The following is a 27,431-nucleotide window of genomic DNA, read 5'->3' as shown; positions in this document are numbered from 1 at the left end:
TTACTCAAGTCAGGACACAAAATCTGAATTTTCTTCACGTTGCTGCAGATCAAAGCTGTCCTGCTTTAACTGTCCAGACGATATGGAAATAGACACCTCTGATGTTGATTTCTATAAGATTTATACACACACACCTCTGTGTGTGTGTGTGTGTGTGTGTGTAGAGGAGGGGGTGGATCAGGCGAGCAGTTTCCTGCCTGAGGGTCCGTGTGTGTTGGAGAACGGCACGTGCCTGTCTGTGGGTACAGAGGAAGGTAAAATTATTCCAGCTTATTTTTCTATTTAATTAAATATTAATTGTGATTAGTTATTAATAATAAACTTTATACAGATTACAGTTTACAGAACACGAGCGATCAGTTTCCTCAAACACACACTTGAAATACGTTCCTCGTCTAGACATCGGCCCCAGATGGAGAATCTGATTAGAAACCGTTTCAGTAGACTTTTATCTGAACATAGATTTTATATTTAAACATTCACAATTTAACAATATTATGTTTGTGTGTGTGTGTGTGTGTGTGTAGATGATGCTGAGAGAGCATGTGATTCTCTGTGGATGTGTATGATCACTGTTCTGAGTCATGGTCTGAGGAGTGGGGGAGGAGTCGGAGACGTCCTGCGCAAACCTTCTAAAGAGGTATTACACACACACACACACCCACCCACACACACACACACACACACACACACACATATTATGCAGTTAGTAATACTCAGTGAGTAGGTTAGTAGTTTTTACCCATGTGGTTGGTTGCAGGTTCTGTGTTCATGGAGTTTACATGTTCTCCCCCGTGCTTGGTGGGTTTCCTCTGGGTTCTCCGGTTTCCTCCCACAGTCAAAAGACATGCAGATTAGACTAATTGGTGTTTCCAAATTCCTACAGAAATGTGGCTGTTGTAAATATGCCAAATTCATGTACGACTTTTAAACTTATGTCAAAGTATACATATAAAGAAATAAAATGTTTATACTCTAGTAGAAAAACAGTGTAAATATAGAGAATTTAACACAGTTAAACCTGAGTTAATGAAAGTGTTGGATGTGTGTTCATAGCGAAACAACTTAATTATAAAGGACCTTTTATTTGGGATAAAGTGACTGATGTGCCCAACATTTTTCAGCAGAGCCTCTATTTCACTGAATAATCCACGACTTTTGGTGAATGTGTAAAACTTCTGGACACCTGGATCAGGTTACAGGTTTCTAAATAAAGCTGCTCATCGGCGCGTCCCCACGTCGCGAAAGGCAGTGCTTATTATACCCCTATATATTTGTGTTTGTTACATTTCTGCAGTACTATTGCCTTTTATTTTATTCTCACTTAGCAAGTATATATGTGTTGTTTTTCTGGGGAATAACCGCTGATCCCACACTTTATCTGCCCTGCAAAACCCACCACACCCTGTGACATAAACAAAGCTGGCACATCGCGCCAATGCCAGCAAAGAGTGGCAAATCCTGCAAATCTCTCCCCGAAAAATCGCAGCATTTAGCATTTACTTACATCTGAACAGAGTCATTTACATAAATCACTGATCAATAGCTCATGATACAAACATTTAAACTATTTATTCATACAGATGTACCAGTTTTACATGTATATTTACAGGCTTGTCACGAAACAATTTATACCCTGACAATGAGGCGTATAAGAACTATGGATGGAAATCCCAGACATTTTTCAAAAGGAATTGCAAATTGCTGATCTGCAGTTGCGTTTCCAATATGTGGACGCATAAAGTGTGACAATTTAAATGCAGTTGCAAATTTTGCATTAATGAATAAACCAATGCACACTGCCAGTAAAGTCTATTTGCATTTGTATTTCCCATGTCTTACAAGTCATGAGCCTGTCATATTTAAACAGCAAAATCAATGACCACGTTTGCTTTTTCACTTTCTTCTGTTGGTTTACAGAAGAATACACAAGATTACAGAGAAATACCTCACAGGACATCAAATATATTATACTGTTAGGCTACAGTATGGATTATTTGTTTATTTATTTGTTTGTTTAATTGATTAGTAATTATTTTAATGTACATTTTAAAATAAATGATTACACAGACAATTCTTGTGTTAAATGAGAGTTGGGGTGTTTTTTATTATTAAAAATGCATTCAATTCAATTTTATTTGTATAGCGCTTTTAGCAATTTTCATTGCCGCAAAGCAGCTTTACACAATTAAAAGAATTATTTAAGTTTGTATGAAATGTGAATTTGTATGAATCAAAATGGTCAGTTTGTCCCTGGTGAACAAGCCGAGGGCGACAGTGGCAAGGAAAAACTCCCTGAGATGGTAATAGGAAGAAACCTTGAGAGGAACCAGACTCAACAGGAAACCCATCCTCATCTGGGTGAAACAGAAAGCAGTAAATGATCTGCATTTATACAGTGTGTAGGGTGGGAGGCAGTTCAGCTATAATAGCTGATGTTAATTGATGTTAATATGGAGTCCAGGTAGTTATTGAAGACCCAGGTAGACTTGTAAGAAGTTCCAGTCCTGAACTATCGAACTGTCAAGTCCCCAGAGGAACAGTTGCCAACACCAGTCAAGGCCAGAACCATTTATTTCTTATTTCTGGTTAATTTGGCTACAGCATTAAATAAGAATCTAGGATTATTTTTGTTATTTTCTATAAGAGTGGAGAGATATGTTGATCTAGCTACACTAAGAGCTTTTCTATAGTTCAAGATGCTCTCCTTCCATGATTTTTGAAATACTAACAATTTAGTTTGACGCCATTTACGTTCTAATTTCCGAGCGGTCTGTTTTAAAGTGCGCGTGTGATCGTTATACCAGGGAGCAAGTTTCTTATCTCTAATAATTTTTCTTTTAACTGGAGCTACATTATCTAAGGTATAGCGAAATGTCGACTCTAAATATTTAGTCGCCTGATCGAGTTCTGTGGGATCAGACGGTGATCTAATCGAAGTTGGGAACTCTGGGAGATTACTGATAAAACTCTGTTTGGTAGTTGATGTGAATGTACGTTTCATACGGTAGCGCGGCGCTGTGTGTACATTATTACTGTGACACACTTGAATTGAGACAAGATAGTGATCTGAGATAACTTCAGATAGTGGAATTTTGAATAAATTTCTTATTCTTAATCCGAATAATATTATTAAATCTAAAGTGTGACCTGCTTTATGAGTGGGTCCTACTAAACACTGATTTACTCCTACCGAGTCCAGTATGGCCATTCTCGACATCCAGCGGTACAGCGACCATAACTGGCTGTAAGTTATGTCACCACGTCTCATTGGGATGGGACCAGAGCATACTACTCCATCGGACATCGCCTTTGCTAATTTAAACACCTCTATAAAGTTATTCTTACTAACCTCTGACTGACGAAGGCGTATATCATTAGCTCCAGCATGTACCACTATCTTGGAGAACCTGTTCTGTCCTAGAGCCCTAAGATTACCTGCTGTGTCCGGTGCTCTGGCTCCCGGGATACACCTAACCACTGCCGCTGGCGCCCCTAAAGGTCTAGCTAATTTCACGTGCCTCAGTATAGAGTCTTTTATAACCAGAGCTCTTTCAGGTTTCTCAGTGGGTGCATCACTGAGGAGAGCAAACCTGTTGGACATGTTAAGCGCAGAAGAGGTGTGCTCCGGTGGGCTAGCCTTAGCGTTAGCTTTGGCTGAACGAGTATGCCGCCGAGTCGTCACCCACTCGCCCCGCTGTGAGGGCTCTAATGCCGAAGTCGGGGGCTGGTTATCTCCGCCTGCGGCACCCAGACTGTCCACTACAGGAATAACACTGCTCTTACACTCTCTAACCCTCTCTAAAGTCTGGATGCGCTCCTCTAACGCTGATATCTTCTCCGTCAGAGTGCTCACTAACACACACCTATCACAAATAAAATTACCACTAACGACGGAGGAAGAATGTCTAAACATCCTGCACTCTACACACTGAACCAGGTGAATATTAGAGTATTAGAAATATTGTTTGGACCTGAATTCCGTTTGTTGTTCTTAGAAGAAGAAACTTGCGCGTTCTCCAAAAAGCGCAGAAAAAGGCGAAGCCAAATAGTATGAAGATGTAAAAACTAGTTTTTATTAATATTATTATTGTAGAAATGAAAAAGTTATGTAATTTAAACGCTGATACAAACGCGAAACTTTCGCAGCAACGATACAAAAACAGGAAGCTACATCACTAATATCAAACTGAATACTGCAAAGGAAAATTTCCCTCCATAAAGAACAGCGGCAGCTGGCACACTTTAAATAGATGCAGGATTAATTTTTTATAGTCTGAATAAAAATGTTTTTCTAAATGTGGGCTATTGTTGTTTAATTACCATATTTGTTAATTTAATTTAAATAAGGTTTGGGCTCCGGGATGTTGAGCCGTGATCCTCCCCCTTAATTTCCTCCATAGTTTTAATCAGCGCTCAGCCGCACGCTTAAAGTTTTCAAGAGCGCACAGGCAGAAGTAGACTAATGATTATGAATGTGTCGGGTAAAGTGGCGCAGTGGTAAAGTGCTCGTCCTATCATCCAGAGACCACATGTTCGATTCCCGGGTGATGCTGTAACCTCTCGCAGCCGGAGGCCTACAGTAGAGAGAGCTGATTGGCCGAGCTTTCTCAGAGGGGAGAGATTAGAGGTACTTAGTGCTCCCACATTAATCACAGCTCTACAATCAGGGAGATCTGTGAAACAATGTGAGCTCGCATAAGCAGAAGGAGCGGAAAGCGCTGTCCTCCGAGTGTGTTACTCCGCCCCCAACGCTGCGTGAGCGAGCAGTTTAAAAAGATGCGGTCGGCTGGCGTCACGTGGTTCGGAGGAAACACGTGATAGTCTTCCCGACTGAGTGATAATAGTGGCCTGAATGTGGAGCCCCCTAGTGACGGGGAGGAATTGGACACGACGAAATTAGGGAGAAAATGGGTGAAGCGGTAAAAAAATGGAAACCTTTACGGTACGCTTGACTGTTACAAATTAGACACACATTATCCCTCGTGGTTATGTTGTTATCAGATGTTGTTATCAGATCACCGCCGTTTTTTCTGCTGTTGTGCTTCTGCTTGTTAAACTACCAGGTCAAATACACTTTAGGGCGGAAACTGTGGAGCGGGCTCAGAGCGTCTCAGCTGATTCCTGTGTCTGATAGAGTTATACATGCAGACGCAGCTTGACTCCTAACCGTACTGTCTGGGTGTGAGTCTGACCCTGAGGAGCTCGATCTAGAACGATTTCAGTCAGACTAACACATTTACATTTATTTTAAAAGTCCAGATTTTGGTCGAGCTCACATGGAGTCATGAGGCTCTACAGCCTGATCCGTTATATAATCAGAGTAAAAACCTGTAATGTAACTGTGTGTGTGTGTTTAAGGAACCTTTGTTTGCTGCGAGAGTGGTCTATGACCTGCTTTTCTTCTTCCTGGTCATCATTATCGTGTTGAATCTGATCTTTGGTGTCATCATTGACACATTTGCTGACCTGAGGAGTGAAAAGCAAAGAAAAGAGGAAGTACTGAAGACCACCTGCTTTATATGTGGTGAGACCACACTCGCACACACACTCGCACACACACTCTCACACACACACAGAAACAGTAATTGTGTTTATACCTTCAGTCAGTTAAAAATTCAAATTCAAATTCAAATTTTATTCGTCACATACACAAACATACACAGTACGAAATGTAGTGAAATGTATTATACGACTGCCATTGACCCTAAAAGAGAATTAAAGTTTACAAATAAGAAATAAATATAAATAAAAGAATACGATAGAAATTAAATAAAAAAATTTAATTAAACTAGGAAAAAATAGAACTAAAAATAAAAATAGAAATATACTGTACATAGAAATATGATGTGCATGCAGGTTCCTTCATCATTTCTAAGCTCAGTGTTAAAACTGGATAAAACTGCATGTGAGTATTTATTTATATACAGGGTGTGTATATTTCTGTGTGTGTGTGTGTGTGTGTGTGTGTGCAGGGTTGGAGAGGGATAAGTTCGACAATAAGACAGTGACATTTGAAGAACACATTAAAGAGGAACACAACCTGTGGCACTACCTGTACTTCATCGTGCTGGTGCGAGTGAAAGACTCGACGGAGTACACCGGCCCCGAGAGCTACGTCGCTCAGATGATCAAGGTGAGGGGTCGATAGGGTCGTCTGCCAAGTGACGTAAACGCCAATCAAATGTATGAAGAGAATAACTGAGAAATGCTGACTAATCACTGGGAGTTCATTACCAGGGCTGAAAAGGAAGCAAGTGTGAAAAGGCCCTAAATATTGTGTTGTTCTTTTCCCCCTTTTTGTCTCTCTGTCTCTGTCTCCCTCGTTCTTTCCGAGACAGGAGCACAACCTGGACTGGTTCCCTCGGATGAGAGCGATGTCGCTGGTCAGCAGTGACTCAGAGGGAGAACAGAATGAACTTCGCTCCCTGCAGGACAAACTCGAGTCGACCATGAGACTCGTCACCAACCTGACCAATCAGCTCACAGAGCTCAAAGAACAGGTGTGTGTGTGTGTGTGTGTGTTGTGCACTGACTGAGTTAATAAATGTGTGTTAATGTTGCATTATGAGTGTATGAGTGTGTTTTTATCCTGAATGTGTGTGTTGTGTGTGTAGATGACAGAACAGAGGAAGCACAAGCAGCGGATTGGTCTACTGGGAAACCCCGCCCACCTCAATATTAATCCACAGCAACCTGCCTGAGGGCCGGAGACAGAGTGTGTGTGTGTGTGTGTGTGTCATAAATCCTGATGCAACCTTAAGGGATGATGTTTTATAGAGTAAATGTTTTAATAAGGAGTGTGTGAGGATAAACAGATTTATTGCAGATGAAACGCTTTGAACACACTCACGCGTTCATGTGCAGCGGTACTGACCCGCGTGTGTGCAGAGCGCGCGCACTGCGAGGGGTTCATCTCCACACCAGCACCTCGATTATGACATGGTTATAAACTGTAGTGCGTCCTCCTTTCCCAAGCCACTGCGCGCACACACACACACACACACACACACACACACACACTGCTGCTGATGACGATGACGATGATGATGATGATGGGTTTGTGAGTCTTTCAGCTTCTCTGGAGCTAAAATGTGAAACGATCACTGAATCTCTGATTAAAGTTTGTGTTTTGGTACAGAAGAGCACTGGAGAGTGTGTGTGTGTGTGTGTGTAACAAACAGGTCACAACCTTCTTAAGTGTTTAAAGAATTGTTCACAGAATCTTTTAAAAAATATAATCCTGTCCCTGTTTAGGATTCTTTTGATGCACTTATAAATAAAACCTGATTATGGAACTGAAATTTTCTAATTGAACCAGATTTTTGTTGTATAATTTGACATATCAGTTGTCAGAACACGTGTGTGTGTGTGTGATATTTTCCACAGTTTGTCTTGTGTTGTATTGTAGAAACCTTTCACGAGGACACTGTAATTAATCCTGCCTGAGTTTTGCACTGTTGTTGTTTTTGTGTCACCTTGTGTTACAGAATGTAAGTGAAATTATTTATCCGTCTGACTTTATACACATATTTATACACACGCTGCCTGTGTGCACGATGCCATGCTGTAAAACACATCGGTACTGTTTGAGGAAAAAGCTTTAAATCACATCATTTACAGATCTTACACTACGTTTTAAAGAACTGAGACGAGTTAAATTTTAATAATTGTTTTATTTTTTTTTCATGAATGTAAGAGATAAAAACAGAAAATAAAAATAAAGTCCAGGTAAACATGTTTACTCTCTACATGGACAAGTTTTAATGACGTGAGGCTTGTGCGTACGAAAAAGGACATCAGTAACGACAAAGATCAGTGAGGATGATGATAATGATGATGGTTGATGAAGAATACGGCCTTTGTGGAAAAGTTCAATAAACAGCTGAAGGAATAAACCTGTACACTGCAGTGAGGGTGTCTTTCTCTTTATTGATCTCCTCACAGTTTGTGTCTTTATGGAATGTTTTTCACACACACACACACTTTTCTCTTTCAGTAAAATGATAGACTGTTTAAACTCCACCAGTCGGAGGCTCAGAAACAAAATGTGCAAAAACATCAAAATCAACGTGTAAAAATAATGTCTCACACACACACACACTTATTACTAGTTATAGCACACTGTTGTAATCTGTCAAATATAAAAAAATACACGAATCATAAACACATGATTCTTATCTTCGTCATGCAGAGAAAATCACTTTATGTCTAAAATTAAATCTAATTAAATCTCACCTGATTATGAAAACTGTTATCATGTAATCAAAAAAATTATCATCTGATCTAATCTCGAATTGTTTACTTAAACAATGAAAAAAAAAAAACAGTTTCGTTATAAATGTAGTTAAATCAGTATAGAAACTCACACAAGGCTTTAAATACAGGTTTGTTTGGCACTGCGGAGTTTTTAGGATTTTTTTCCCTCAACGGCAAAAAAGTGCAGCATTAATGCTTATAAAAGTGTAAAGTTCAGGAAAATGTAGAAAACTGAGGAAAATGTGTTTCAGCTGCACAAGCTTACTGGGGTGTACATGCAGCATGTGTGTACACATCTCACTGTACACACACACACACACACACACACACACACACACACGGAGTGTTAACTACAGGACTGGATTCCAGTCATCATTCGGTTTAACTGTTAACAAAAAAAAATAACAAAGTAAAAAAATCTTCACAGTGTTAAGGAGAGTAATGACGGATGATTATTAAGGAGTAACCAGGAGAGAGTGTGTGTGTGTGTGTGTGTTTGTTCGTTCACTGGTGTGCAGGGACAGTGAGCAGCGCCTCCTCAGCCAAGCGAGACACCGCCACATTCTGTTAAAGAACAAAAAGGAAACAACAGCAGTGTAAAAGCCCAGTGTGTATTTTACTCACTTTAATTTTCCCTTTCAGTTCCACACTGTGCTCAGGAGGAGGTCATATTTCATATATATTTAATATCACAACTGTGCGTGTGTGTGTGTGTGTGTGCGCGTGCGTGTGTGTACTGGTGAGAGTTGATGAATCAGGTGTGTGTGGGCAGTGACAATATGAACTCCAGCAGGGGGCGCTGTCTGTAGATTACTGCTCGTGTTGTAGTTCAGCGCTACCTGTATGTTGGTGCCAGGTGGACTGTGCACTATGACAGTGTGTGAGAAAGCGAGGAGAGGTGGGGAGGAGGGGTGTGTATGTGTGTGTGTGTGTGTGTGTGTGTGTGTGTGTGTGTGGGCACGGGGCACATTGTCCAACTACAAACTGCAAGCTGATACAAAGAGAAAAAAAATGGATCTTTAACCTTCTAATGAGAATTGCTTTTGCTTTACACATGCTATACACACACGCATACAACAACAAAATAAAAAATGTTTCACACACACACAGTAAACAGAACACGCATGCACGGATCTTGATTATACCAGTAAGAGACGAGCAGTAAGACCCAGCAGGGGAGACGATTACCCACAATTCCGCAGCGCAAGAGAGAAAAAAAAACGTTGGCTCAGTTGTGATCACGTGACGCTCAACGTCAAAACAAGAAGCGCATGCGTTAGACCTGATACCAGGTACTCATAAACCGAGACCCCCCCCCTCACCAGTCAAAATTGATTACAAATCTTTGCTTGTCTTGTGGAACACTCGCAAACCACGTTACTCGCAATCCGAGGTTTCACTGTATTTAGGTTCTGAATAATAAATACAGCGTACATGTACTGTATTGGTAGACTAGTATTCAGTACTAACTAGTAACTAATAGTACTGACTTAGTACTCAATAGTACTGACGAGAACTCATCACACTCTGTAATCACATGTGTGTGAAGGAGCAGGCTTTCCACAGAGCACAAAAATAACTAGAGAAAAAAAGATAACTTCACACAGGACAAAGTATTTTTGATTGTATGGCTGGCGTGTGTGTGTGTGTGTGAATCACACTCAATGGTTATAAAAACACACTTGTACAGTTACATACTGAATACACTCTCCCTGTGTGTGTCAGAGTGAACTGTACACAACTTTGATTTTTACACAAACCTGTATAACATGTTGCACTTTATAATAAATGGATGGAGAATGTTAGAGACGGATCATATGTGTGTGTGTTTATAGGTTTAAACACTGAATGTGATACTCGCTTTAATGTGATATTATTTAGCATGCGCCCCCAACCCCCAACCCCCCCCCACACACACACCCCTCTCAGACATTTTAATTACAATACCAGTTAACTGCCCTGTAGACGGGGGTCTGGGCAGCAGGAGGGGGGCTACTGACCTCGCTTTGGGATAAAAATGTTCCTAAGCTTCAGGGAGTCTAGTGTTAAACATGAGCTCACACACACACGCGCACACACACACAGTTGCCTCCCCCTCGAAAGTGTGGTGTGTTTCTGCAGCGTACCTCAGGTTTGTCTCGGTGTGTGTTCACTGCCTCCACATTCAGACACACAGACTCCACTTTACACCCTGAAGTAGCAAAAAGAGAGGAGAATTAGGCCTCAGCTAATGGCGCACACACACACACACACACACACACACACACACAAACACACAGTGAGTTCTCTTTAGGCCACAGCATTTTTATGCTCGTTAGTGTTTAATTACTGTTTAGATTTTAGAGATTGCTGTAACATTTATAAACAAATAAAGAACTGAATGAGAAGAAAAAACCTGGTGTGAAAGCAGCCTTCACCTGATTATTTTTGAGATACCAGGGTGTGTGTGTGTGTGTGTGTATTTGTATTCTTATTCTTACCATAAGCCACAGGTGTGAGTTTCAGTGCGGTGTGTAAGGGACATTTCAGGTACGGCAGCTCATCTAAAACACAAAGAGAAATTCTGAGACTTTAGTCAGATTGACTGAGCAGCAGAACCGTGCAGGTCACGTTCACACCTGGGAGAGAACAAGCATCTACAATATTATTTATTATCTTATCTTATGAATGTGATCTTTCAGAGAGATTTTTCTTTCCCACCTGCACTCTTGTCCAGGAAGTAGGCGAGGAGGCAGCGCATGACGGCCTGATGACAGATCACTAGAACGTTCTCCTGCCTCTCCAGCTCCATAATCACGGGTTCCAGACGCTGCACCAGATCCTCATATGACTAAAGATGGGCGCACACACACCCACACACACACATTTCATTAAGTTCTTTTGATTGTGTTTGTGAAGGAGTTGTTTAGGACCCTGTGGAGGAAACGCTGTACCTCTCCTTTAGGGTAGCGATATCGAAACTTGTCCTGATCTCGCAGTGCAAATTCCAGAGGATAATGTTCCTGAATCTCCTCATACGTCATCTCCTCACACACGCCCTACACACACCGGAACAGAGCAGGGGTTAGAGCTGAGTTATACCTTTACTCTGACTGTGTAAGCATTTGTGTGATTCTTCATACAAGATTGTGTCCACTAGAGGGCGTCTCACAGAATAATGATGAAAAAATGATTTTAGTTTAATTAGTCTTCTGTACGTCACTCGCAGCGTGTCTTTACAGAGAGAGTGAGTAAAGCATTTAGAAACCAACAGTTTTTACACGTGCACACACTCACTGCATCTATCTCATTGAGAGCTTTCCACTGTTCGTACGGAACCCCGAGTGCCTCTGCAGTCTGGATGGTTCTCTTCATTTGACTCGTCCACACTTTCAGATCCTTTATGTCCTGTTCCTGAATGAATTTCCCCAAACACCCTGCGAACTGGGAGAGAGAGATGTGGGTGAGTAAAGGATACAACACACAATAAAATCATTTTAAAATCGCAAAATCATACAGCGGGACTCATGGACCTTCTGGATTATTTCCCATCATCCTCAGGGGCATTTGAGATGGTTACCATGACTACAGCGGAAGCCACATTATTAAGTCTAATCTAAAGATGAGATCAGATTAACATCAGTCCTGTGCCTCATTCCACTTTCAACTAAATCTGAGACTAAAAACGACTAAAATCCCCCTGTGACAAAATGTATTTTTACATTAACTGTAACCTCACGGACCAATCACTGATCACTTTGTGTGTGCAAAACCTATTGGGATCCACTAGTCTTGAATCTGAAAATGGGAATTTAGGGAAAACTGCCCGTTTCCTCAAAAACGTAACACTGAGCCGAACCGTCCACCGGTACGACCTGCAGTTTCGTTATTCTGCTATCGAAAGTGCAATAGTAGGGGAACTATGAGGGAACAATAATAATAATAATAATAATAATAATGATGAACACCTGCTTGCCACGGGTGGACAGGCCTGAATCGCCCCCGATACGCCCCCAGAGGTTGAGCTCGCTCTCGCCGTGGCGACAGAGGTAGATGGAGCGAGGAGTGATGTGAATATTCATCAGGTAATACACGATGCGGCTCTGAATGTGGTCCATCACACGGTTTACTGAATACCGCATCCCCACATCCATCACCTTAATGTAGGACAGGTCTCTGTGACACACACACACACATACATACACACTTCAGCAATACAGAAAGACCGTCACCATCACCAAGTTAAGTAGTCAAGTCGGCTTTTATTGTCATTTTAATCATATACAGTTCAGTACATGAACGTTTCCGATGAAACGGAACAACGTTCCTCCAGGACCAAAGTGCAACATAAATTAACAAAACTAACTAGCCAACTAACAAAGAACCTGACTAGCTGAGACAGCTTTAATTGTCTAAACAAATTGAAACAATACTCTAGAAGACATGAAAGTGAAGATGTGAAAGTTATTAATATTAACTAAGTTATTAATGAGATGAAGGTGAGGATGTTCTGACCGGTCCAGTGTCTCGTCCAGCGGCTCGTACAGGTTTTCATAGCATTTAATCCTCTTCATAAAGTCCTGCACCGCCTCCTCAGTGTTACAGTCAATATAATCAGGACTGTTTAACTTCACCTGCTGCTCTCACACACACACACACACAATCAATTCATTTAGATTTATTTTTTTATTTATTAACGAGTAAAGACTCTTAAACACAAGTTCTTACCACAATATTCTGAGCAATAACCGCTGGATCATCACACACGGACTCAACGAAAAACACCTGTAACACACACACACACACTGTATATGAAATAACGGTGTGTTTATGTTCAGGACGAGTGTAAACACCTCATGATGGTGTTCTGTAATCAGGGTTCAGTTGTTTTACCTTGTAACCATTTTGTTCAGCGAATCTCAAGATCATTTTCCTCCTCTCTCTTGTGGTGTTCGTGGCATCAAACACCTGCCAGGTAACAAGTAATAAACACATCAAAGTTATTCAGCTCATCAGCTTCACACTTCCTTTCCCGTGAAAATACAAATTCTATTCAATTAAATTCAATTTTATTTGTATAGCTCTTTTAACAAATGTCATTGTCGCAAAGCAGCTTTACACAATCAGAAGAGTTATTTAAATTTAATATAATTATTAAATGGAGTGTGAATGTGTGTGAATCAAAATGGTCAGGTCGTCCCTGATGAACGAGGTGACAGTGGCAAGGAAAAACTCCCTGAGATCTCCAGATTTACACAGTGTTTATTATACTCACAGCTACGTGTCCTCCGTCCACACTGAGGAACTGTCTCACATCGTTCAGCGCCGCCAGGGCACACTGTCTGTAACACACACAGTTACCGAACATACAACAATTTATTATTTATTGTCCACCCCCTCCCCCCCCCTTATTGAACACCACACACAAACACAGATCAGTGATGTCATCTTACTTTCTGATTTTCAGTCCCTCCTCATTATCAGGACGAAAAAACTCAAAGTTCCTGTAGACCTTCATACACTCTCTCCGGTACTGTCCAACATTAAACTCTACACACACACACACACACACACATTAAAAAATATTAATACATTAATTACTACCAAAGTTATACTGCTGTTTTTGCATTTAGAGTGGAAGGGCAGATGATACATGTTATCGTAGTGTGTGTGTGTGTGTGTGTCTGTGTTTAAATATAGATGTCAACAGTCAGAGATGGACCTTGTGAACTCTGGTCACTTTAGAAGAGCTGTAAGTACCTTTAGTTGAAACACCGATCCAGTTGAGGTATCGAGTGAGTTTTTTAGAGATGTAGGTTTTTCCTCTAGCTGGCAACCCCACAGTCACTATGAGGGTGGGACAGTTAGTCATGCATACTGGGGAAGATGGGGCGGGGAGAAAAGGGGGCGGATATGGAGAAATTTATGGTTAGAACAGGTGTAAAATAAATGCAGTTTTAATCACTCTGGTCTTTGCGTGTGTATTCTGAATGCGTGAATCTGACTTCATCTGTCCAGTAATGTGTTTACACGGTGTTCCAGAATCCATAACGGACCAGAACACTAGCTCTCATGTTAGTTTCATTTACACCTGGCACTAATGTGTGTCCTGCGTAATCGGATCACGAGATCCCTGAGACATTTCAAACCCAACTCACACTGCTGCTGAACTAAGCTTCTTTAGTTTTATCTGTAACAAACAATCTTTAAAAATGATCACAAAACAGCTTTGCTTTATTATCACAATAAATATCACATAATATCACATGCAAAAACACTAATTATGCAATATTATGAAAATCATGTGCAATATTTATACACATTATATATACATATATATATATATATATATATATATATATATATATATATATATATATGGTGTGCAATATCATTATTACTCTACATGCAATATCAAATATTATGTGCAATATAGATCCTGGGTGCAATAACACACATGTACATTACACAAAAAAGACAATTCTGCACCTTTTTGTACAGTCTGTAGTATTTCGTTTTTCTATACATTTTATATTCTATTCATATCTGTTTATATTGTATTTTATTTCTCTCTTTTTAAAATCTTCTTCTTATCCTATTGTAATTGTATCTTTTAAATATGAAGCCACTGGAGAAACTATTTCCTTCGGGATTAATAAATGCTTATCTTAAAATCTTATCTTATGGGCAGTTGACCCACGGCACAGGTTAATGTCAGGAGTGAGCAGAAACACACCTGCGCAGTATTAATGGACTTTAGGTCAGATCTAGAAGCTTCAGCCATCAGAGTGTGGACTCAGTCACGTGTCTCTGTATCTGACTTTTTAGTCTGTTGTGGGACATTAATTCAGTGATCAGTTCCCACAGACCAATCAGTGATCAGTTCCCACAGACCAATCAGTGATCAAGATCATCGAGAAAATCTCGTTGAGCGACACTTAATATGCAAAGTAGTGTGTGACATAATCTACTGAATTTTTGCGCATGCGTTACGTAGGTGGTATGCACGCGAGAGCTGAAGCGGCGCTTTGAAGCAGATTACATCACACGCTGCCGGGCCTTCTGTAATCGGGCGCCTGTTTACGCTCCAGGTGAACACACACACACACACACACACACACACACACACACACAGACTGTATATGGACACGTGTGTGTGTCTATAAGATGAGAGAGCTGTTAAACTCGCGGTGATTATCAGTCATGTACACTCACCTCTCCTGTGAGAAATGCGCGCTCCCGACACTCCGCTCCTGCGCGGCATCCAGGTCTTATGCAGAGGGTTCTGCGCGAGCTCCCGGGGCAGAGCGACCGGCGCGAGCACTACGTCCTGAGCGGAAGTCATGGCGGTGCAGCGCACGCGCCTCTCTGCGCCTCTCCGGGTCTGAGCGCGAGCGCTGGTCCGGGCTTTATGTCACATCAGCTGAGGGACAGTGCGAGACTCTCTACCGTAATCCCAGAACCAACCGCGCACTGAAAATCTCTCTCTCTCTCACACACACACACGCGCGCGCGCGCGCTGTGTGTACAAACAGTGCTGCCAAAACATTACAAAAAGGCAACAGTTATTAAATGACAACTTTAGATCAAACTAAATAAAGATACAAATATTTACAAATATTGGTAAGAATTCTTAACTAAAATATACTAATAATCATAAAATAAAAAAAATAATACTTCTACTAATAATAAATAATAATAGCTGTTTAATAATAATGGATTAATGTACTAACACTACTGACCCATTAGACTTTTTATGACGTCAGCATTTTTACAGAATTAAAGTTCTACTGAGTCAGTGATGCACAGGGTAGAGTAATACTGGTGCATCCAACATTACTGTGTTAAAAAATATTATTTTTTATTGGTTTAAAGTAATGCTCTAGTTTTCACAGAAACAAGATTTTGGGTTTTCTTTAGCTGTAAGCCATAATCATAAACATTTAAAGAAATAAACACTTTAAATATATCAGTCTGTATGTAATGAATCTACATAACATATTAGTTTCACTCTTTGAATTGAATTACTGAAATAAATAAACTTTTCGATGATATCCTAATTTATTAAGATGCACCTGTATACACACACACACACACATACGCAAAAGTTTGATAAAAAATTTTGAAACAGAAAATAAAGTGTAATCAGATTCATTCTGAGTAAATCACAGGATCAGTTTATTAATATAATGCTTTAACAATGCTCATTGTTACACTGTGGCTTGTACCTGCACATAAACTTTAACCTCAACTTATTCAGCCAGAATATCGAATGATGTACAAATCAGACATGTTTCCTGAATTTGTAAATTAACATTTATTATATGGAGCCATTGAAGCGTTTTAAAATATATATAACAAATCCAAACAAATAACTGGTAAATAAAAAAGAAGATAAGAAAGATTACGGAATAGAAAGCTGCACAGCTCGAATAAACACACATGGAATGTTGTTGTTTACAGCCGGGAGTTGCAACACCGCCACCTCCTGGTTTCTCGGGGGATTATTATTATTATTATTATTATTAATGGTTAAATTATTATTAAAGCGTTTTAAGTCTGTAGCACGTTACTATTAGGTCCACAACAAATATTATATCTACTAATTATGTAAGTATGATGACTGATTATTAAATGTACTGTTGATTATTCTTCTCATTGTTGTTTGTGTGTTATTGTTTTAGATGTAGGTGTATGAGCTGTGAGTCAGGAACTGAAACTCAGTCAGACTATTTATTTATTTATTTTATAAAAAAAATCATTTGTTTCGATAAGAAAACGTAATTTTATGATTAAAGTTAATCTGTATAATAAGTAGGACACACACACACACACACACACGGTTCGGTTTGAGTCTACCGTAAATCCGCTGTTAGATGAGCGCAAGTTTGAGTGAGAAAAACATCATGTTCACATGCCGGGCACGTGGGCGGCGAATGTTGGTGCGGCTACATCCAATCAGAGCGCACGCCCTCGTAGCTCTCAACCAATTGCAACGCGGGCGGAATGCACGAGGAGGCGTGAGCAGCACACAGTACACACCGTGCAGTAACCGGAAGTCTGGTGCTTTTCGGAGAAAAAACAAACAAACTCAGGAACAAAAACAGAGTGTTCATACTGTACAATTAATACCAAGTGTGTTATTAATGCTCAGTAATATTTATGTAGCGTTATGGCGGTTAAATAACTAATAAGTGCTGTAGTTAGATTAGGGCTTCCCTGCACTTGGACTTCATGAATGTCTTTAACCCAAAGATTTGAGCAGAGGACTGTACAACTAGTGAAACATCTGAACATTTTATTGTCTGTAACAGATGCATGTGTAATACAAGTGACTAAAAACAAAGATATATGCACTGAATTATGGTTGATATTAAACATCCTGTTAAACCAGCAGATTTTTGTGATGTAAAAAAGTGTAAGAAAGATAAATCCTCAATTAGTGTGATATAACACTCAGCACCATTTATGTAAAAACTACTTTATTAAAGAAACAACATTATATAAACCTGAATGAATAAGTGTGCCAACAGAAATAGATTCCGCTCTATTTCTTTGTGCACACGTAGCCGTATATTAATCTAAATGTATATGTTTATTTGACTATTCAACATAGTGCAAGACCTGTGGAATGAGTAGGAGAGGGCTGAGACCTATATAAAAGATCTGCTATAGCAAAACCCATGCTAAAACTCATGCAGAATTGTTTATGTCTAGGATTGTCTAGGATTCTTTATGCTGGGTCGGAACTCTGGGTTATTTCGGGTACTTTAAACACACTGTTGGGTTGCATATGCTGGGTCAAATGAGATGTAGTGGATCATCTACAAATGAACACCTGGTTGGGTTATCTTGACACAACAACTGGTTTATTCTTTATTCTCTGGTTTCTCAAACGGCAGCCTGCAAAATGTTACTGTTATTATATCACAAAGTGTAGGTTCAAGACTTGTTTGGGTGAGAATGCATGTGTGTACAGCTCAAAATCTCCATCGGTAGATAAAAATTCCCCCAGTGTTTTCCGAGATTGGATCTCAAGCCAATACCTAGGTGCTCTGTTCTCATGTACTCGCCCAATGCAGCCTCATCTCTGCAAAAACTGCTGGCTATAATGTCTCTGTACTGGTTAAAACTGCAGATTTATTCCATTTTGGTTATTTGTAACTGGTAGTCTTTGGTATAAAATGGGTATGGTATTATATATATATATATATATATAGTGTAAATTTCAAATCTTTACCGATATAGTAGCTAATACATTTCCTTTATTTATGTAGAGCACAAACTGAACTTTCATAATGTGGCTGATGTATATATGTTAAATTCATGTGCAACTTTTAAATGTATGTCAAAATAAACATAAAAAATGTAGCAGAAGCTCTAGCAGAAAAGCAGAGAAAAAGGAGAAAAAACAAACCTGGCAGATGGTTTTGCACACCGGTCTGTGTCCATGAAAGCCTTGGGTGTGTGTCCATAGCAAAACATCCAAGTTACAACACTCAAGACATTTTTCAGGGTAACGTGACTGATACTAACTTTTTTTCAGCAGAGCCTCTGTTTCACTGAATAATCTATGACTTTTCATGAATATAAAAGACCTATTGACACCTGGCTCAGGTGACCCCAGGTTTCACCAGGACTCCCATTGTCTCAGCTGTTCACACCTATACACTCAAATACCTCACACAAAAAAGGGCTTTTTTTTTTTAAGAGAAACAAAAATAAAGCATGGTTTCTGAAACATTCATTAAAATGCAATTCATATGCACCAAAAATTTAGAGAGTATATAGTTGTGTTTGTTGTATTTCTATGGGAATTTGTCTGCATTTTCATAAATAAATCTCACATATTGGTGTGTGTTCATCTGCCTTTTGATTACAACTCTTCCACACGAACATTTTACAATAGCTAAAAGTCTTATTTACTACCACATTTAAGCCATTCATAGACAACATGCATTGTGCCATGTTTAGTTGATCTGAGTATTTTATAAGTGAAATAAAGCAACCTATTTTGGCACACACTTTCACTTGCCACCTTTCATCTCCAGATATGATCCGATATAAGCAGGTTTGTTTCAGTCATAATATACTCAGATCACAAAGGGGGGCAACTCTTGCAAAGCAAACAAAATGTAAAATCAGTACCCAGAAAAACAACATGGCACAAATATATTCTCAATTGAATGAATGCTGTCTTTTTTTTAAGTGAAAGCACGCAGCAATGTGAGCAGCTTTATTTCAGTCATAAGTTCACAGCCACATTCCCGCCATTTGTGGTCAAATAATTATTCAATGCTGGACACAAACAGCAAAAAAGCATTATTATTATTATTATTATTTTAAAAACCTGAAGCACTTCATGGGGATTCATGTGACAAGTCATTTTCTCAGGAAAAGATTCTTACATGCATATAATAATATTTGCATATTTTTTTTTCTTTTTTTAAGCCCTTCCTGTTATGTTGGAAATGGACATCTATTAGCACATCTGTCCCCCCAAACAACACAGGAATTAGAATTTACTTACATCTGAATAGAGTCATTTACATAGATCTTTACATTCCATTCAATTCAATTCAATTCAATTTTATTTGTATAGCGCTTTTAGCAATTTTCATTGCCGCAAAGCAGCTTTACACAGTCAAAAGAATTATTTATGTTTGTATGAAATGTGAATTTGTATGAATCAAAATGGTCAGTTTGTCCCTGGTGAGCAAGCCGAGGGCGACAGTGGCAAGGAAAAACTCCCTGAGATGGTAATAGGAAGAAACCTTGAGAGGAACCAGACTCAACAGGGAACCCATCCTCATTTGGGTGAAACAGAAAGCAGTAAATGATCTGCATTTATACAGTGTGTAGGGTGGGAGGCAGTTCAGCTATAATAGCTGATGTTAATTGATGTTAATATGTAGTCCAGGTAGTTATTGAAGACCCAGGTAGACTTGTAAGAAGTTCCAGTCCTGAACTATCGAACTGTCAAGTCCCCAGAGGAACAGTTGCCAACACCAGTCAAGGCCAGAACCATTTTCTAGGTAGAGAGAATCATCCCCAGACACCAGACGCATCCCAGAGAGACACACGGGGCATCCATGTGACGAGATCTTCAGCCAGAAGTGGGGCACCAGGATGGGTCAGACAGGTCCGGAGGGCAGAGGGAGTCTGGATCACTGGCAGCTCAGGAACGACATGTGTAGCTCGACAGAGAGAGAGAGAAAAAGTGAAAGGGGGAGACAGGAGGAGAGAGGAAAGAGAAAGAGGGGGGGAAACAGAAGAAGAGGAGGGATGGCAGTTAGGTATGGTCACAGTCACACAATGTATAATGTGAATGTATATTAACTGTAGAGTGCAAGCAGAGACTCCGGCAGGACTAACTATGACAGCATAACTAAAAGGGAGAGCCAGAAGGAAACACAAACATGAGGGCTTCCTGACATGTAAAGCAAACAATCACCTCACCGTCAGCAAACCTGAGTGATCAATGAGAGTGAGGAAGACAGCATCCAAACATACCAGTTCACCATAATACTCTACGTCCATGAGTCCCCCAGATCTGCTCCTTTACCTATGGCAAATCTATTTATAAAAATGCTTGGCTAAATAAATAGGTTTTTAGCCTGGACTTAAACACTGAGACTGTGTCGGAGTCCCGAACACTATTTGGAAGACTATTCCATAATTTTGGGGCTTTGTAAGAAAAAGCTCTGCCCCCAGCTGTAGTTTTCATAATACGCGGTACTGACAAGCAGCCTGCATCCTTTGATCGAAGTAGGCGTGGCGGATCGTAAGACACTAGCAGTTCGCTCAGGTACTGCGGCGCGAGACCATTTAATGCTTTATATGTCAAGAGTGGTATTTTAAAATCAATGCGAAATTTCACAGGGAGCCAATGCAGTGAAGATAAGATAGGTGTGATGTGCTCATATCTTCTGGTTCTAGTAAGGACTCTCGCTGCTGCATTCTGGACTAGCTGAAGCTTATTTATGCATCTAGCTGAACAACCAGACAGTAAGGCATTACAATAGTCCAACCTAGAGGTGATAAAAGCATAAACTAGTTTTTCTGCATCGTTTAGCGACAATAAATTTCTTATCCTGGCAATATTTCTGAGGTGAAAGAATGCTATCCTGGTAATATTATCTACATGTGCTTCAAATGAAAGGCTGGAATCAATAATCACACCAAGGTCTTTCACTGTTGCATTTGATGGAACAGAAAGGCCATCTAAAGTTACGGTGTGATCTAAAATTTTACTCCTAGCTGTATGCGGTCCTATGACTAGAACTTCTGTCTTATCCGGATTTAGCAGAAGGAAGTTAATTAGCATCCAATTTCTTATGTCCTGCACACATTGCTCAATTTTAGTAAGCTGTTTTTTCTCATCAGGTTTTGCTGAGACATACAACTGTGTATCGTCAGCATAACAATGAAAAATAATACCATGCTTACGGATTATGTTGCCCAGAGGAAGCATGTAAAGGGAAAAAAGAAGTGGACCTAAAACTGAACCCTGCGGAACGCCAAACTCCACTAGAGAACATGCAGAATAATCACCATTTAAGTCTACATACTGATACCGATGGGTCAGATAGGATCTGAGCCAGGAGAGGGCTGTACCCTTAATTCCTAATACATTTTCTAATCTGTAAAAAAGAATACTATGATCAATGGTGTCAAAAGCTGCAGTGAGGTTGAGTAATACAAGCACAACCTTTATCAGAGGCCAATAGGAGGTCATTTACTACTTTAACGAGTGCTGTCTCTGTACTGTGATGAGGCCTAAATCCTGACCGATACAGTTCATGTATGCCATTTCTATGTAGATATGAGCATAGCTGCTCCGCTACTATCTTTTCCAGAATCTTAGAGATAAAGGGGAGGTTTGATATTGGCCTGTAACTGGACAGCTGACTGGGGTCGATGTCAGGTTTCTTAATTATTGGTTTGATAACTGCTAATTTAAAAGATTTTGGAACATAACCAATGCTGAGTGAAGAATTAATTATTCTCAACAGGGGTTCTGTTATTGCTGGTACTATCTGTTTAAGAAAAGGTGTCGGTACAGGATCTAATATACAGGTTGATGAATTTGCAGAAGAGATAAGTAAAATTAGTTCATTCTCTTCAAGGGAAGTAAAGTATTCTAGGTTCTGATCTGACATGGCTGGATTAACATCTGCATCAATTACATTGTTCGGTTTCAAAACCTCAATTTTATGCCTAATATTTACAATTTTATTATTCATAAAAAAGTTCATGAAGTACTCACTGTTGCATGATGTTGTTGTGGAGATTTCTGCAGTGGTCTTATTTCTGGTTAATTTGGCTACAGCATTAAATAAAAATCTAGGATTATTTTTGTTATTTTCTATAAGAGTGGAGAGATATGTTGATCTAGCTACACTAAGAGCTTTTTTTTATAGTTCAGGATGTTCTCTTTCCATGCTATTTGAAATACTAACAATTTAGTTTGACGCCATTCACGTTCTTATTTCCGAGCTACATTATCTAAGGTATAGCAAAATGTCGACTCTAAATATTCAGTCGCCTGATCGAGTTCTGTGTGTTACTCCTACCGAGTCCAGTATGGACATAAATGCTGTTCTCAGAGGGTCTTCTGGATTCTCCAAATGAATATTAAAATCTCCAGCAATTAACACTTTGTCTACAGAAACGACTAGGTTTGAGAGGAAATCTGCAAATTCAGAGTACGGCCCTGGAGGTCTGTAAATGACAATTAGCGGGATCGACTGAGCTGACTTAATATGGTTAAATACACTTATGTTACTATAAAGAATTTCAAATGAACTAAATTTGTGTCCGTATTTTTGTACAATAGTCAAATTATCATTGTGAATAACTTCGACACCTCCTCCTCTACCAGTTAACCGAGGCTGGTGTATGTAGCTGTATCCAGGAGGACTAGCTTCATTTAGAGCTACATACTCGTCCTGTTCAATCCAGGTTTCTGTTAAACAGAGTATATCAAACTCCTGATCTGTGATAATTTCATTAACTATAACTGCTTTAGATGCGAGAGATCTAATATTTAACAGTCCTAGCTTCAGATCAGAGGTGCCGGCTACGCATTCAGTATGATCTAAGTTTGTGGTCTTTATGTTAATTAAATTACTAAAACAGACTTTCTGAGTCATTCTAAATTTGTTTTTAGCTCGGGGAACAGACACAGTCTCAATATGATGAACCCTGAGTGACAACTCTATGCAGCTAGCAGACGGTTGGTTTAGCCTGTCTGTCTGCTCCCTGTTCTGGACTCTGGATTGTCACAAATTAACTAGGCCTCTTCTAAGACTATGAGCTATACTACAGGAAATGAGAGCAGCACCTTCCCGAGTGGGATGGACACCGTCCCGCCCTAACAGGCCAGTTTTGCCCTCAAAGGTCTTCCAATTATCTATGAAGCCCACGTTGTTTTCGGAGCACCACCTGGACATCCAGCGGTTCAGCGACCATAACCTGCTGTAAGTTATGTCACCACGTCTCATTGGGATGGGACCAGAGCATATTACGTCATCGGACATCACCTTCACTAATTTAAACACCTCTATAAAGTTATTCTTGCTAACCTCTAACTGATGAAGGCATATATCGTTAGCTCCAGTATGTACCACTATCTTGGAGAACCTGTGCTCTCCTAGAGCCCTAAGATTACCTGCTATGTCCGGTTATATGAGGCACACAATAAAATTAAACTTAGGGTTATAAAAAATTGGGGTTTGAGCTAACGTTTATATTTAAGCTATATTTAAGCCATTTTTTATCTTGGTATAAGACAAGTTAGCCAGACATTCTGTTCCTCTGAAATTGGCCTGAATGTCCAATGCACGTTCGAGTGGTTTAAATATTAGATCACAAACATTTAAGAGCATCAAGAAAATGTTTAAAAGCACATTCTTCATACTTATAGATGTGATTTTAGGATGTCCTCGAACATAAATTGTATGTCAACATGTGAAAGATCACAAACATTTAAGAACATTTTCCAAAATGAAATTCTCTTAATTGACGTAATAGACGTAATTGAACTTAAATTGTATGTCAATATATGTAGTGTTCGTGCATGTTATTCACAAGTTCTGACGCGTGTCTTTCTTGCAACATAAATTGTATGTCAACATGTGAAAGATCACTAACATTTAAGAACATTTTCCAAAATGAAATTATTCTCATAGACGTAATTGAACTTAAATTGTATGTCAATATATGTAGTGTTCGTGCATGTTATTCACAAGTTCTGACGCATGTCTTTCTTGTTACACAGTGTCACTCACAACTTCAGACGTCCGTTGATTTCTTTGTCTCTTGTTTGATTTTCAACATCAAAGTACAATGGTTGTTACAGTTTCTTGCACAAGTCGTTTGCTGTGTTCTGTAGCTTCAGTAGATTACAGTTACAACAATTTATTTTACTGTATCTTTTAGCTTACAGTCTCACGATATCACAATATCACGGTCAAAAGCTTGTGTACTCCAAACCTTTCTGTATCCTTCCGTGTCTTACTGAACAACTAAAATGCGTGATAGACATACAGCTACATTACTATGAAATGATGTCACAATACAACTTACAAGTATATTACTAAATGCTTAAACTAATACACTTAATGGACTTACTGCTTAACTAATAAATTGAAATAAATTAAACACAACAACAAATTACAAGAATGAAAAATGGCCCTTACATTTCCAGCCCCTAATTGACAGGCAAGGAGACTGACAATTACACACATTTTTTTTAACAATAGGGCCACAAAATTAACTTTCTTAACATTTTAAACATTTCGTTTCCAGTTTAACTTAAGGTATTCATATCGCTGTGTACCAAATGAAAGGAACATAACTACTTTATAAGGTAATTAACAGTCCATTTCACATATGAGGCACAGCTTATCGATGGGTCTTTCCAGTGTACTGATTTTAGTTTTGACCAGCACACGTCTCACAAGTCCTTTTTTATCAGGGAACACTTTCGTGATCCGTCCGACGACCCATGAATTTCTTGGAGAAGACTCATCAATTATTAGAACTACGTCTCCAATCGAGAGTTTTTTTCTCACTTGAGACCATTTTTGGCGCTCCTGAAGCAAGGGTCATGCTCTGTCTTCCAGGACCTTGTCGTTCTTCATGACCCTGATACATTATTTTTGCATTAACCCTGGCAAGCTTCGTTTCGAATTCCAGATTTTCTTTTTTAGCCTTTAATTATGCTTCCTCCATTTCTAACGCCCGCCGTTGCTTTAAGATTGCTGCTTCAGCCAGCAAGGATGCTCTGTCGGCTTCTGACAAGGGTGTGATGGAGTTTAAGGACCTTCAACCGCCTAAGTGGTAGTGTCTATAAAATACTGTCTGGTGTATGTTCTCACTTCCCGTACAGAAGTCTGATCCAGGCAAGGCCGGAAAGGGACTAAGGGCGGGCCAGAAAGGGACTAAGGGACAACTTTAGTTTCATTTGTTGTCAGTGGCCACCGCGATAAAAAAAAAAAAAAAACTAAATAAAAATGGTAATACTGCATCACATGACCATTTTATTTTTGTCTCAAACACATTTCATACTAATTTTAATAATACATTGACAGCTATTAAGTATTAAGACCGTGTGTAACCAGAGAGTCTGGAAAAAGCAAACGCGTTACTCAGGAGTTAATGTGTTAATGATGGCATAAGCGCATACACAGGGATGGGGAATAGAGACTTATTAACAAGCTGTTAAAGTGTGTCGGAGTATTAATGTCTTACTAACGACGTAACAGCAGCATAAAAACGGCAATATTAGTTTTAACCAAGTTATCAGAACATCATATCTTTAAATTCTTACACATCTAGTTTTACATACAAACTTAAACATTTACAGTAATTAGTAACGCTACCTGCACCATACAGATATTAATACATGCAAGTTATCCTAGGTTTCCTACATGAGCGCTGACAGCTTCTCCCTCCATCCTTCCATTAAAAGTACCATGCACAAACTCAGGCCGCAAACTAACAAGTCTGTTCTAATTAGCTGCAGGGTCTGTCCATCATGCGTTTCCTACATATGCTTGTGTTGTGTTCATGTCTCTAAAAGTCATAAGCTTTTGGTCAGGCCTGGATGCGTCTGGGTTCTTTTTAAAGATATTTTATGGCCTCTATCACTGGAATATTATTCCTGAAATCAATATTAATCAGAATAACGACAATGATCCGGTTCGTTGTCACGTCCGTGGTTACGCATGCAGAAGTGCTGTCCTCTGAGTTGGATGGTTCCTTCAATGTTTTTGTGAAATATAGCTTTACCTAAAAGTTTGGAGGAAATAATCTGGTGGCTTTGTCTTTGTTCGCCTTGTCCAGGTCATTTTCCAAGGTCCCCCACTGGTCCAGGGATATGGAATGTGTTTACCTAGAAGTGAAACATCTTATCCCTTCTCATTTTGCTTTGTTTGTGATAGAATTCGACTTTGATATCTCAACACACAGGCAGTGGTTATCTTCGCTGGGTTTGATGTGTAGATCTTCACCTTTAGATGGTATATGACAAAATGTGAGGTTCAGTTTCCACCACTGAACATGGGCTGTTTCAAACATCATCTTGTGAAACAGTAGAGCCACGGGTTTGTAGTCTTGCTGGTTTTTCAGAAGTTAGCTGTGGTAGTAGACGTATCGCCCTTTTTGTCTCTGTCCCTGAGCTCCCCATAAAAGACCAGAGCCTCTTAGTCTTCACAGAACAGTTTGATGAGCAGGTTTTGTATAACTCCGCAATTACATTTTTGGCAGCATCATAATGTCTCTCTGCACATAGATTATATATCTTGTAATGATTTTTATGCTTTGAAACCAGAAAACATACGACATCGTCAACATTGGTTCTGTACACTCCTGCATTGCACTCTTTTTTACACATCTCTCTCTCTGGCTATTTATACCTCCATTGCTTGAGCCATGCAAACTGGTCAGTGCCTGTCCACTTCTGAGATGCCCCGCCAGCCCACTCCTGAGATCCAGCTAAAAGCTTTTTAAATGCAGAAACTTTAATATATGCCATCATTGTCATGAACGGGGTGTTGTGGCAGGTGTTGAACGCTGTGGGCGGAAGGAGCAGGCATAGAGGCAGAGGGGTGGTGTAACCAAAAAGAGTCTTTTTAATAATAGTTAAACACAAAGTATAAATAAAGATACAAACAAAGGAACAAACA

At 39.6% G+C, this 27,431-nt stretch overlaps 2 protein-coding genes and 1 pseudogene across 5 annotated transcripts in view; 1 reads left to right on the top strand and 2 right to left on the bottom strand.

Moving 5' to 3' along the window:
* itpr1a (inositol 1,4,5-trisphosphate receptor, type 1a) overlaps positions 1-7,690 on the top strand; it is a 147,565-nt gene extending 139,875 nt beyond the window's left edge. For all 4 annotated transcript variants that reach the window (XM_053498073.1, XM_053498072.1, XM_053498075.1 and 1 more), the window contains 6 exons: positions 165-254; positions 528-640; positions 5,362-5,527; positions 5,976-6,136; positions 6,342-6,503; positions 6,618-7,690. In XM_053498073.1, coding sequence (XP_053354048.1) covers positions 165-254; positions 528-640; positions 5,362-5,527; positions 5,976-6,136; positions 6,342-6,503; positions 6,618-6,704 — 779 coding nt within the window. In that variant the 3' untranslated portion in view covers positions 6,705-7,690. The remainder of the gene's footprint in view (positions 1-164; positions 255-527; positions 641-5,361; positions 5,528-5,975; positions 6,137-6,341; positions 6,504-6,617) is intronic.
* pfkfb4b (6-phosphofructo-2-kinase/fructose-2,6-biphosphatase 4b) lies at positions 7,657-15,655 on the bottom strand. Its single transcript, XM_053498076.1, has 14 exons — positions 15,454-15,655; positions 13,999-14,115; positions 13,692-13,788; positions 13,514-13,580; positions 13,132-13,206; positions 12,967-13,023; positions 12,754-12,875; positions 12,207-12,414; positions 11,536-11,682; positions 11,193-11,297; positions 10,960-11,089; positions 10,740-10,802; positions 10,386-10,450; positions 7,657-8,823 (listed from the first exon to the last, which is right to left on the bottom strand). Exons 1-14 carry the CDS (start codon positions 15,581-15,583, stop codon positions 8,764-8,766), a joined length of 1,443 nt encoding a protein of 480 aa, XP_053354051.1. The 5' UTR covers positions 15,584-15,655; the 3' UTR covers positions 7,657-8,763.
* Positions 15,656-16,868: 1,213 nt separating this feature from the next.
* LOC128527140 (phosphatidylinositol 3,4,5-trisphosphate 3-phosphatase and dual-specificity protein phosphatase PTEN-like) lies at positions 16,869-27,167 on the bottom strand (annotated as a pseudogene).
* Between the last annotated feature and the right edge of the window lie 264 nt (positions 27,168-27,431).

The sequence above is a fragment of the Clarias gariepinus genome, chromosome 6 (genome assembly GCF_024256425.1).
Source record: "Clarias gariepinus isolate MV-2021 ecotype Netherlands chromosome 6, CGAR_prim_01v2, whole genome shotgun sequence".
In the NCBI taxonomy this organism is placed as follows: Eukaryota; Metazoa; Chordata; class Actinopteri; order Siluriformes; family Clariidae; genus Clarias; species Clarias gariepinus.
The sequence above is the reverse complement of the archived record's forward strand: the minus strand, read 5'-3'. Positions and strand labels throughout refer to the sequence as shown.

Coding starts and splice junctions, on each gene's coding strand:
- pfkfb4b (XM_053498076.1), bottom strand. CDS start 15,583: ATGACTTCCGCTCAGGACGTAGTGCTCGCGCCGGTCGCTCTGCCCCGG. Junction 13,789..13,998: donor GATCGGTGTTTCAACTAAAG/GTACTTACAGCT, acceptor GTGTGTGTGTAG/AGTTTAATGTTGGACAGTAC. Junction 13,581..13,691: donor GAGGGACTGAAAATCAGAAA/GTAAGATGACAT, acceptor TGTGTGTTACAG/ACAGTGTGCCCTGGCGGCGC.